This window comes from Tribolium madens, unplaced genomic scaffold (assembly GCF_015345945.1).
Source record: "Tribolium madens isolate multiple individuals breed KSU strain unplaced genomic scaffold, Tmad_KSU_1.1 Scaffold_1;HRSCAF=32;Tcas5.2_LG8, whole genome shotgun sequence".
NCBI lineage: Eukaryota > Metazoa > Arthropoda > Insecta > Coleoptera > Tenebrionidae > Tribolium > Tribolium madens.
This window is the reverse complement of record NW_025400984.1, coordinates 540,310-551,675: the sequence shown is the minus strand read 5'-3', so window position 1 is coordinate 551,675 and position 11,366 is coordinate 540,310. Positions and strand designations below refer to the sequence as shown.

The following is an 11,366-nucleotide window of genomic DNA, read 5'->3' as shown; positions in this document are numbered from 1 at the left end:
CACAAGATTAATTCTGTTCTAAATGCGGACAAAACACATTTTTTTTTAATGTTGTTTCTTGTCAGCCCTATAACTCGCTTACGGTTAGTCCTACAACAAAAATGCAAAGGACCATTTTTGTAGGAAATTTGTAAGCTTTAATTTTGAGAACAAGGTAAAAGCCGATAAGAGTGATTGTTTCCGAGATATAAGCAAAAAACCAAAAAAAGACATCTTTAACCCTCTCCTCCTCCTCGAGCTCAGCCCCCATCTTTGGGGGTCTTTTGATATATGTCTACCCAAGTATAAAGAAAGCGTTAAAAAAACAACTCTCGAGGATTTTTTTCACCAATCGCCCTATATTTGTCTAATTTGACTGGGCTAAAAGTTCTTCATTTATGTAAATACCTAAATACTAAATACTTAAATAATATGGATTAGTCCTTCAGGACTTTCTGTATGCACAGAAAATGTATTAAAATATTTGGACAGCAACAACAATTCATTTTCAATATTCTAAAGGCCTTTGTTAATGGGAATTTAACACTTATACACACAGGTTGTCCCAGAGCTCCGTATTTCTTCGATTACTCTGACAGTAAAGAAGATAACGAAATGCGGTTTCTTCTGAACGATAGACATTGATTTTTTCTATGATCCAAACATATTTCGTCATTAGACGTAATTCCTATATAGGGTGGCGCAACAAAGTTATGTTTTTTCTTATAGAACACCCGGTATATTATGCGCTTATTTGAAAGAGTTTTTAATTCTAAAAATATCCATATTAGGTTTTATGGGTCTAAACCTTACCTTTTATTGTACAGTTACGGAATTAAAATTTCGGCCAGTATTTTTCTGTCACTTCAAAAAGTTCACTGTAAACTACCTTTTACTGTTATCATGACTGACATTTGACAATTAAACTTTTCTGTCGGTGACGTTATTTTTCAAAGTAAATAGCTAAGTCAAAATGAGATAAACATGACAAGAGAAAAAATGAGGTTATTAATGTGAAGGTTGTTTTAGAGTTTACATTATGAAAATGACACTATTGCCCAAAATTTTAATTCCGCAACTGTACCAGTTGGAGACAAAATACTTTGGTCGTCAATGACACTTGAGTGACATTAAATTCTAAAGCATGCTTTAGGACTGTTAACCTTATTTTTAGCTACTGTCAATCATAGTTGACAAGTTGTACATATTTTTGATAGAAAGATATAATTTGAAATTGTCATTCATTAAAGCTTGAATCACATTTAAGTGTCAGAAAAGTGACGACCAAAGTATTCTGTCTCCAACTGTACACCTTTTTAATCCTACAAAATTTTAAATTATTCTATTTAGCGTTAAAAATCAAGTAGGTTTGCGTTACTTCCTGTTTTAAAAAAAGTTAGATAATTTTTGTGTGTGTGTCGAATCATGGGGCAGCGTACTCAAGTGTAGTTGCCGTCAGCGGAGGGTTGTCTTAACGAAAACATGGCCACTTTCTGAATAACATCATTCAATTGCGTTTTACCCTTATGTAAGACTCCGTCCCGTTGATATATTTTTTTATTCTGTCAGTAATTAATTAATTATAACTAAAAAATTTTCCATTTACTCAAACAAATTTCGTAAGTGTGGTCATACACAATTTCAAATTTAATTTCTAACATTTTGATCTAAAATGTTTATTTAGCCAACATTTTTAATTAGTGTCACCACTGTGCTGCGGTTGGTGACACTGCGCCTAAACTTTTTTCTGACATTTTTCAAACGTCATGATTTCAAATATGTGCCTAGAAAACGAATCCGATTTATTATTACACTGGTTCTTAGACATTGGAAAAAAACGTGATATGTACAACGAGCCAATCCTTGGGGAAAACACCGTCAAATTTTTCAAACAAATCTGTGACACTTTCGAACAAAGTTCTCATGTCTTCATCATGAGTATCGAAGTGGCTGAAAATTATCTCCGTGCAAAAATATCCAAGAATCAGAAGATTACGGATCCGCTTTTGGCAGCTGTAACAATCGCATTTATTTGCCATAAATGCGAAGGAGCGCTAGAAAGTCTGAAAATAAAACACGTTGTGGACTTGCTGTTCCATCTCTCACAGAAGTATTACAATGCGAAGCAAGTACTGGGAATGGAAGGCGATATTCTAATCACCCTTAATGGCAAAATCCAGATGACAACGGTTCTAGATGATATGGACGTAATTATTGAGAAGTATATGAGTGAAAGTAGATTAAAAGGAAGTATTCGGCCACTTTGTTTAAACATTCTTGAATACGTTTACTTTGAAAGGAAAAAATGGTTTAAGCAACTGAAAGAGATTTATAGCCAAAGTAAGGAATGTATGGTTGTATTCCAACACCTAATTTCCTCCAAATTCTATATTCCCGTAAGTGTTTTAATAACTGCAATTGAATTAACTCACTATAGACACGTATTGGATGTGGACACGGTTTTGGCCGATGTTACTAAACACACTAGAATTCATGAAGATCATGTACGACTTCTTGCCGCAAAAATGATTGAGATTATTAAATGTTAAATTTTATTATGAAAGCCATTTCACTACATAATAGTTCCTTTTACCTACTCTAAGTAATGTTACATTATTGCTTAATCTATGAACATTTAAGTTTAAAACTTCACTAGGATTGTTTGTTTTTTGGTGATTGATGTAAAAACCCCCAGCAGAAATGATTCTGACTGCATCTTCTGTAAAACACAATATTTAAATAAATAAATATGTATTTGGAAAAAACGTACCTTTAGTAAGAAAACAACCAACCCTTATTGCCAAGTCCAGTACACTTTGTCCGGGCTCTGGTAAAATTTCTACAACTGTGGCTCCTTCAAATAAACTTTTTATTTCTGATGGGTTCATTTCAGAAAGTGCAGCAATGCTTCGTTCGTACAAAGCTCTTGTCGCTCTTTGTGCAGCTGCTAAACCCTTCTCACCGTGTACTAATAGCACCACTTGTTCAGCAAGGTGTTTGTGAGGTAGTCGCAATTCAGGTTTTTCATTGTGGCGTCTCATGAGATCTTTTATACTCCCAATTGGATCAAATGTAAATAACTGTAACATTTTTTCTACTTCAGTATCAACCTGACGGACGAAAAATTGGTAGAGAGTGAAAGGAGAGGTCTTCTCGGGGGAGAGCCACATGGCGTTTCCAGCCGATTTTCCGAATTTGTCGCCCATTTCACTTGTAATTATTGGAACAGTTAGACCTATAAATCATTTCTTTTCTAGATAATCTATAAGGTGATTCACATAACATTACGACCCTTAGAAACTTTAGATGCAATTACTCAAACATTTGACTGTGAAAAAACACCTCAACTGATAAAAAATGTATTACTGGTTGCATTTGAAGTTCATTAGGGTCGTAAGATTTGTAAGTCATCCTATATTTCAGCACTATTTTACCATAAACTTGTTTGTTGCATGTTTTACTGATGAGTTCGTGTCCGGACATAATATTACCCATTTGATCATTTCCACCAATTTGAAATGAGCAGTTGTATTTCTTAAATAGATGCAGCCAATCATAAGCTTGAAACAATTGGTAACTAAATTCAGTAAAGCTCATGCCAGCTGGGGATTGAAGTCGTGTTTGAACGCTTGTTCTGCTTAATAATGTTCCCATTCTCAAATATCGACCCGCACCTCCAATTAAGTCAATGGGTGACATTTTACTATACCATGATTCGTTATTGACGATTCTGAAAACAATATCTTAAATTTTGCGTTTCAGTTTAAGGTTTCGTTTTGTTTTACAAAGCGTTTATAAATCAATTTAAATGAAACAATAGATTATCTTTCAAAATTTTATGAAAAAAATCAAGTCAAAGATAAAATGAACAAATACCCATAAATTGTATTTTGAAAATCCTTACGTTAAAGGAGCCAGTTTTTCTTTCTGCTTCCATAGGTATTTTTCGTGATTATAAAAAATCCTTTCTATGTTGTTCCTAATTCCTATCACATTCTCATCAACAAACACACTTGCTAATTTTTCTCTTTCTGAAGTCTTGCCACTTGGGTCGCCAATTTTGGCGGTTGCACCCCCGATCTGTTTCCACAAATATGTATTGAAAAAATTAATTTCATAAAACATACCAGTGCTATGGGTTGGTGGCCACCACGCTGCCAGTGTAATAAATTAATAAGAACCAGTAAATTTCCGATATGAAGACTGTCAGCGGTGGGGTCAAATCCGGCATAAACATGTTGTGGGGCTGCATTCAATAAATCCGTCACCGGGTTTCTATATTTTAAGTTCTATAACCTCAGTTTTGAAAAAATTTAAGAACTCACTTACGTCGCTGTGTCTGGGAAAATGTCTTGGAACATTCCTCGCTCTTTCAGTCTTAAAATGTTTCGATTTGAATAATGTCGCATACAAGAAGCAGTTTTGCTGCATTTTAAAATTTGTTTCATTAACATAACCATAGCGCTTGTATAAAAAGTGAGGTTACATCATCATACAACTTTTGAGGTTATGTGGCTGTCAAATTTAAAAACACAGGTCCGGATCCAGGAAATTTTATTTAACGAAGGCTACATTGAAAATTATTTTTTAGTACTAATAATACAGAGATGCTTAAAAACAAATTACTGTAATTAAGGGATGAAGCTTCACTTTTAAATGGACCAATTTTTGCTGCATAACTTATTACGTAAGCAACGTATGTCTGTTCGTGGACGTTGTGAAATAAATGAGACATAGGACCTAAAATTGAGAGATTACATTTTATTATATAATTGAAACAAAAAACTAAAAGCAAAAAATGGCCACTAATGAGATCTTTTTAAGCCTAAGCATGCTCCTTTGTAAACAAATTTTGTTTGACAGTACCTAAAATACCTCGCCAATCACAATACGGGCTATTAGACGTGACGTCACAGACGCGACTGTACTGAAGCTAAACATACAGTGTTGCCGCCAGTTGTGATACTAGAGTACCAAATTGATACTCGATTTTTTTTACTAGATATTTATATTTACTTGTAAACAAATAATAATTTATATTCTCAGCCAAATACACATTATGTGAATGTTAATATTTTTTATTTTGTTTTGTTTTGGTACGACCTATCCACTCCTGTCGTTTGCAACATTCTGGCAATGCTGTACACATATTTTTGACGTACACAGAAAGTGAGGTTAGAACAGATTAAATTACAGAAATGTTGACTACAATTGTTAAAACCATTACGAAACGACACACATTTTTCATAGCAACTATTTCCTTAGAAACAATCTCCCTACACGTCCAGGATTCAAGAAATAAACTTTTATTTGTTTAGCTTCAAAGGTACACTCACGTACCTTGCTGACGTCACACTAATAGAGCGTATACACAACAGTTCCTCCAATAAAAAAAAATTAATTGATGGCCACTTTTTGCTCTCTCTAAAATTCACCAAAACGATATTCCTAAAATATCACCTTTAGCATAGACCAAAACATCACTTCCACCATGAGTAACTTCGTCTGTTAAAACAACAGCTTGTTGTGAATATTCAAAATCTGTAGTATTGTTCAATGAAGGATCTCTTCTTGAAACGGTATTATTAATAACTAAAAATTGATAATTATTTGGACCACCAGTTCCATAGAGCAAAGAGGTGTAAGGAATCTGGTCCATTTTTGACTTTTGCGCAATGTCTGAAATTCATATACTAAAATCTGGTATAATACGGAATAAAATCTATTACCTAAAACACTAGTGTTCCTAGAAGAATACCCAGTAAACACCAAAGAGTGGGAATGATCACTGGTGACTATAATTAATGTGTCTTGTGGATTGGTTTTTTCTACAGCTAGCTGAACTGCATCACTAAGTGAAACTGTCTCATCTAGGGCTTTTCTAGCATTGCCTCTGTGATGGGCAAAGTCAATAAGACCACCTTCTATTACCAAAATGTATCCTTTTGAATTTCGATTTAAGATTTCGATTGCTTTTTTTGTCATGTTTGTGAGAGAAGGCATACCCGTTGGTGACTTATCTCGTGCATAATCCATTGACATGTGCCCATTTGCAAAAACTCCTGTGTAAAAGTTAATAAGATTGAATGTACATGTTTAATGTACAGCATCGCCCCGGATTGAGTTTACAAGAGGAAAAAAAAATTGATTTTTGATTTTACGCTAAAACTGCTTGTTTCAAGTAAAGCAAAAACTTTATTCCTTTGTCGAAAAAAGATTTAAAAAAAATTCCTCTTGTAAACTCAATCCGGGGACATACTGTAGATATGCTCTAAGAAAAGATTAGAATTAAAACAGGGAAAATACAGTCAAAGTTGACGATATTGAAGGAATCGAGTTATTTTCCTAACTCACTTGTGCGGTTAGGAAAATAACGTAAGAGGTTGTGCGATTGGCGGAGAACGGTTAAACTTAGGTATACGGAAGGCTGATTAATGCTCTTTCAAAATCATTTGAGTAATCCAAAAAAGCAGTAAAAATATAGCTTCCTATTTAAAGTGACGAAGTTGATACCCACTTCCGGTATAATCAAAAGTACTGCCATCTTGGAAATATTTTCACTGAACAGGATTAATCCGATTATGGCCATGAACAAATTTTTAGATAAATATCATTGTCAGAACTTCCAATACTTCCAATGTTGGTTTGACCCGGAAGACCCTGTTTACCATCTGATTTACATAAAATGACGACCCTTACATGTAAAGGCATTATGTAGAATTTTATGTTTGTGAGGGTCATCATAATACATAGATCAGTTGGTATATTATTGTCATTATAAAATATTTTACCTAAAACAAATTCTTTGCTGGTATCTACCCTCTCCAGTTCTTCATTATTTGTCAGAGTGGCATAACTTTTATTTCTTCTTTTCTTGTCTAACTCCCAATCTCGAATTAAATCTCGTCCATCTGTACTATAGCACGCCCATCTATCAACAGGATCACCTGGTCTATCTTCAACTCCTGATTGTAAACACTGTCTTCCTCCGCCCATCACAACATTTATGTTTTTTCCCGGCTCATCTTCAATCAATTGTCTGGCAATGTCTTTGCATCGTTTCGAATTTTCTGGTATCGTGCTTTCACATTCCCAGTTTCTGTTGGGAGTGTGAGCGTAAAGTGCGCTGGGGGTGGCATGAGTGATGCGCGTAGTTGTTACGAATCCAGTAGATTTTCCTGACTCTTGTGCCCATTTCATTAAGCCGTCAATCCGCGCTTCTGGCTTTAGGGAGGCTTCACAGTCGTCTAATTTTACACTAGAATCAACGCCTGACGTTTTCAAATTGGTTTTCACACCAGAAAAAAGGGCGGTGGCCGTGCTGCTTGAATCGGGAACCAATTTGTCAGCGTTGTAAGTCTGAAAAATGAGCATACTTGATTGAATCTGCTTTGAAATTGGTTGTTTCAAAGGTCTTCAGTACAATACTGTTGTATTATAGAAACGCTTTCTCTTGCTGAAACTAGAGTTTTAGACAAACTATCTGCCTTGTACAGGGTGCTGCATTTTGGATGTCCGAATAGGGAATCTCCGAAACTAAAAGGTTTAGCCAAAAACGAGTAATACATTCTGAGGCTCATTTTTTGAGAAAATAATATTGGTTAAGACCGCTTCCCGCTATCGTCTTTTGTTTTTGACTTATAGACAAAAATTGACATTTTAGCGAAATCTAAAAAATTCATATTTTCGTTATTATAGAAGACACAGATTTGAAATAAAGACATTATGCAGGCACTTTTTTACGTAGAATTTAATAATGTAGTTAACATTTTTTTTCAGTTGTTTGTTTAGCCGTAATAAGATAAACTTATATTTTTTAAATGGGAATCATAGATGGCTATGTCATTTTTAAAAAGCTTGTTTTTTTCTTATCTAAAAAATCTATATTTGTAACAGATTATTATGATACATTTTTAGCAAAAAATTATCTTTGATTTTTGTTCGCAGTTGGCCATGGAAGAGTGTTGCATCTTTAACTAAAAGGATTTAAACTACATTATTTAATAAGTGTCACTAATGAAAAAGTTTTGCAATGCAAAATAATTCGTAAATCATCTTATTGGCGACTAATAACATTTCTTTGTTTTTAAACAAGCTAACATTACCAACTTCTAGTGACAAATAGAGTGTTGTAAAAAAAACCGCTTTAATTCTTCAATAAAATATATTTTAGATATATGACACAAAAATGACGATATGGCTATTCAAATACTCAAATTTGGTCTATGTGGAACGTTATCCTACGTCCATTAGACCATCAAAAAAATGTTTTTTCTAATTGTGTTGACTGTTGCACATTTGTTTTTCCTATTTTTGGATTTTTTAAAAATATGTATTATGTAATAATTTTATTCTGAGGCGCTCACATATTTGTTCAATACTTCTAACGTATCGTATTTTTTAAATTTTAATAATTTTATCTATTTTTCATCTATTTCACAGTTCACAAAACTCTGATTGATTATTATTTACACATTTGGAGTGAAATAGTTTTTCCATGGCCAACTTTATTAAACAAAATATGTATTTCATTTTTTAAGTATAATTATAAAAAATATTCTGTTACAAATATATATTTTTTAGATCAGAAAAAAATAAACTTTTCAAAAGTGCCATAGCCGCCTATGATTTCCATTAAAAAAAATACAAGTTTATCTTATTATGGCTAAACAAATAACTGAAAAAAATAGTTAACTACATTATTAAATTCCTCGTAAAAAAGTGCCTGTATAATGTCTTTATTTCAAATCCGTATCTAGTATAATAACAAAGATATGATTTTTTTTAGATTTCAAAATGTCAACTTTTGTCTGTAAGTCGAAAACAAAAGACTATAGCGAGATGCAGTTTTAACCAATATTATTTTCTTAAAAAATAAGCCCCAGAATGTATTACTCATTTTTGACTAAACATCTTAGTTTCGGAGATTCCCTATTCGGACATCCAAAATGCAGCACCCTATACAATACACAATAATGACATATTCGATGTTTATAATGAAGTAAGTGAGTAATACAGGGTGACGTTCTCGTCACATTAACTTTAGTTCTCTAAAGTTTATTTATTTTATTTGCGGATGGGGAAGTGTGAATTAAGAACACGACATGACCTCCGTCTGTTTTTGACATTTGACAGCTTCTGACATTTTGGTTTTAAAATAAAAAAAATTGGCGTAAGGTTTTTATAAAGCTTGAATTATGATTGTTATGATGATATGGAGGGCATAAATATTAGCTTTAAAACAGTTTTCTTCATAAAAAATGGAATTACAAAATTTCTACGTGACGACAACATTCGCTTTTGACGTTTACATACGTCACTAGCTCTGCGTTACTTTAATCGCATTTGTCATTAGTAATAACATTTGTTAAAGTGAGATAAATAGCGTGACAGACGAATGTTGAAAAGAGATAGCTGCCTGGTACGTCTTTCGAATTATTAATTGATCCACACGCATATAAAAAACGGACTGTAACTTACCTTTATTGTTGCTATGTGAGGAAATTTTTCAAAAGACAGAAAACCACTCTCAGACTTGGAATAGATCCTTGATGCTGTAGTTGTTGTTAAACCCATTCCATCACCAATAAATAGAATAACATTTTTTGACGGTTTTTCAATTTTTTCTAAGTTAAGAGCAGTGTAGATATCATTTTTGCCTTCATTCAACCAGTAAAATCTGTCTGAAAATTATTTTATTGTTAATTCGTATACGGTGATTCAAAAGAGTCAAATCACCGCTCAGATAGTCATAAAACAAGTTAGCATATGTGCTTTTAAAATTTATTTCGTTGGGCGTTTTTCAAAATTTCAACATTATCAAATACAATTAAATGTGTTACCTTTTTCTTAAGAGATAACTTTATTTATGTTATTTATATTATTATTATTATTATTTATATTGTTTAGTTATTTATTTAAGTTGAAACACCGAATTTGGAATAATATTTTTAAGTCATTTGTAAAAATATCAATCTCTACTATGTTCCAAGAGGGACGGCGGCACTTAAAATGTTTTTAACAACATGGTATATATGTTTATCATTTTTGACATTTTTATACGTGGAGTTAATTGATAAAGTCCTATAAAAATGTAATACTTTCTCAAAAATATTGTTTTTTTGACTTCTGAAAAATTTATAAATTTTTTGAAATGGCAAATAAAACATGTACGGCACTTTATTTTTTACCAATTATTGTTTTCAGTAAGTTAATATTTTAACCAAAGAAATGCTTTACTCTATTTTTTATCCACCTTGTATCAGCGTAATAAGCATTAATATGAAATAACAAACCTACTCGCACCTACATCTCAGCTTAATCGGAAAAAAGGCTTTTGGTGTCCCCAAAAAATAGTTTTTTTTTGTCTAAGTTATAAATAAGAAATTATTAATAACTTAAATTGAATATTGTTTACTTTTGCACACTATTATTTTTCTTACAGATGTTTCCTGTGATATGTATAATCGTTTCACTTTATTTTCTACTTTTTATTAACTTCTTACTTGTGCTCCAAACATTAGTCGACGTTTTAGTAAACCACAGAAGAGAATTTTTTATGTTTTATAATTAGTTTAAAATTTTGACTGATAAGTTGATAACACAGCTGTTGTATTTTTAATCTACAGTATTAACCTAATTTCGAAAAGATACTTTTACATTTATAAAATTGAGTTTACATAGACTTTTCTTTATACAGAAAAGTGGCATACAATATTTATTAATTATTATTATACTTATTTAAAAATAATTCAACACATTTGCATTTATATTTCTACAACATTTTTGACCTTGATTCCTAATAAGTCTGAACTAAACTAAAACTTGATATCTCTAAGCCGACAACTGTGACTTCATAACAATGATATTTCACAGACTATTTGAAGATGTCACAAAAAAATCAATCTCTCACCTTCATTTAAATTAAGTACACTGTTGAAGAGGCTTGACAGGTAAATTAATACTGCACATATCTTGGTAGACCACATTTTTATATTAATAATTTTTATGACTCTTCATATCGATAATTAAATTCAACACACGTTGCTTTGCTTATGACGTGATGCTCATGGTTCATTAATTAATAACAACGAACCAGCAAAGATAAGCGAGAGGTTTAGAGCACAGTGAAGTAATTGTATAGGATTAGCAATGACAATTGTTAACAATTATGTTTTTTAGTAAATTAAAGATAATTAAAATGAAACCACACTGTATTCACTATCAACAATTTCTAAAGTAGTTATAAAAATTATCAAGAACATTAACCTTATCGCAAAAGACTCAATTATAACGTTACTGAAACATAAAATTATTTTCGGCATAGATATGCATAAAATTTTAAAATATATGATCTAGAATTATGTTAGTTTTTGTACACCAATAAG

The 11,366-nt window shown here is 32.2% G+C and overlaps 3 protein-coding genes across 3 annotated transcripts; 1 reads left to right on the top strand and 2 right to left on the bottom strand.

Moving 5' to 3' along the window:
* The first annotated feature begins 1,625 nt into the window (after positions 1–1,625).
* On the top strand, positions 1,626–2,721 carry LOC123004562. Its single transcript, XM_044397905.1, has one exon. It carries the CDS (start codon positions 1,746–1,748, stop codon positions 2,526–2,528), a length of 783 nt encoding a protein of 260 aa, XP_044253840.1. The 5' UTR covers positions 1,626–1,745; the 3' UTR covers positions 2,529–2,721.
* LOC123004561 (tyrosine--tRNA ligase, mitochondrial) lies at positions 2,518–4,466 on the bottom strand. The gene is made up of 6 exons (XM_044397904.1): positions 4,309–4,466; positions 4,107–4,254; positions 3,884–4,059; positions 3,414–3,709; positions 2,750–3,214; positions 2,518–2,698 (listed from the first exon to the last, which is right to left on the bottom strand). Exons 1-6 carry the CDS (start codon positions 4,437–4,439, stop codon positions 2,535–2,537), a joined length of 1,380 nt encoding a protein of 459 aa, XP_044253839.1. The 5' UTR covers positions 4,440–4,466; the 3' UTR covers positions 2,518–2,534.
* Positions 4,467–4,516: 50 nt separating this feature from the next.
* On the bottom strand, positions 4,517–11,106 carry LOC123004559 (alkaline phosphatase, tissue-nonspecific isozyme-like). Its single transcript, XM_044397903.1, has 6 exons — positions 10,892–11,106; positions 9,460–9,662; positions 6,771–7,338; positions 5,709–6,041; positions 5,440–5,658; positions 4,517–4,719 (listed from the first exon to the last, which is right to left on the bottom strand). Exons 1-6 carry the CDS (start codon positions 10,965–10,967, stop codon positions 4,538–4,540), a joined length of 1,581 nt encoding a protein of 526 aa, XP_044253838.1. The 5' UTR covers positions 10,968–11,106; the 3' UTR covers positions 4,517–4,537.
* Positions 11,107–11,366: the final 260 nt, after the last annotated feature.

Excerpts from the sequence above, each read along its gene's own strand:
- LOC123004562 (XM_044397905.1), top strand. The coding sequence starts at position 1,746 with ATGATTTCAAATATGTGCCTAGAAAACGAATCCGATTTATTATTACAC.
- LOC123004561 (XM_044397904.1), bottom strand. The coding sequence starts at position 4,439 with ATGGTTATGTTAATGAAACAAATTTTAAAATGCAGCAAAACTGCTTCT. Across the intron at positions 4,255-4,308 it reads ATTTTCCCAGACACAGCGAC|AAACCCGGTGACGGATTTAT; the intron begins GTAAGTGAGTTC and ends CTTAAAATATAG. Across the intron at positions 4,060-4,106 it reads GCCACCAACCCATAGCACTG|ATCGGGGGTGCAACCGCCAA; the intron begins GTATGTTTTATG and ends TTGTGGAAACAG.
- LOC123004559 (XM_044397903.1), bottom strand. The coding sequence starts at position 10,967 with ATGTGGTCTACCAAGATATGTGCAGTATTAATTTACCTGTCAAGCCTC. Across the intron at positions 9,663-10,891 it reads TGTACTTAATTTAAATGAAG|ACAGATTTTACTGGTTGAAT; the intron begins GTGAGAGATTGA and ends AATAATTTTCAG. Across the intron at positions 4,720-5,439 it reads TGTTTTGGTCTATGCTAAAG|GTCCTATGTCTCATTTATTT; the intron begins GTGATATTTTAG and ends TCTCAATTTTAG.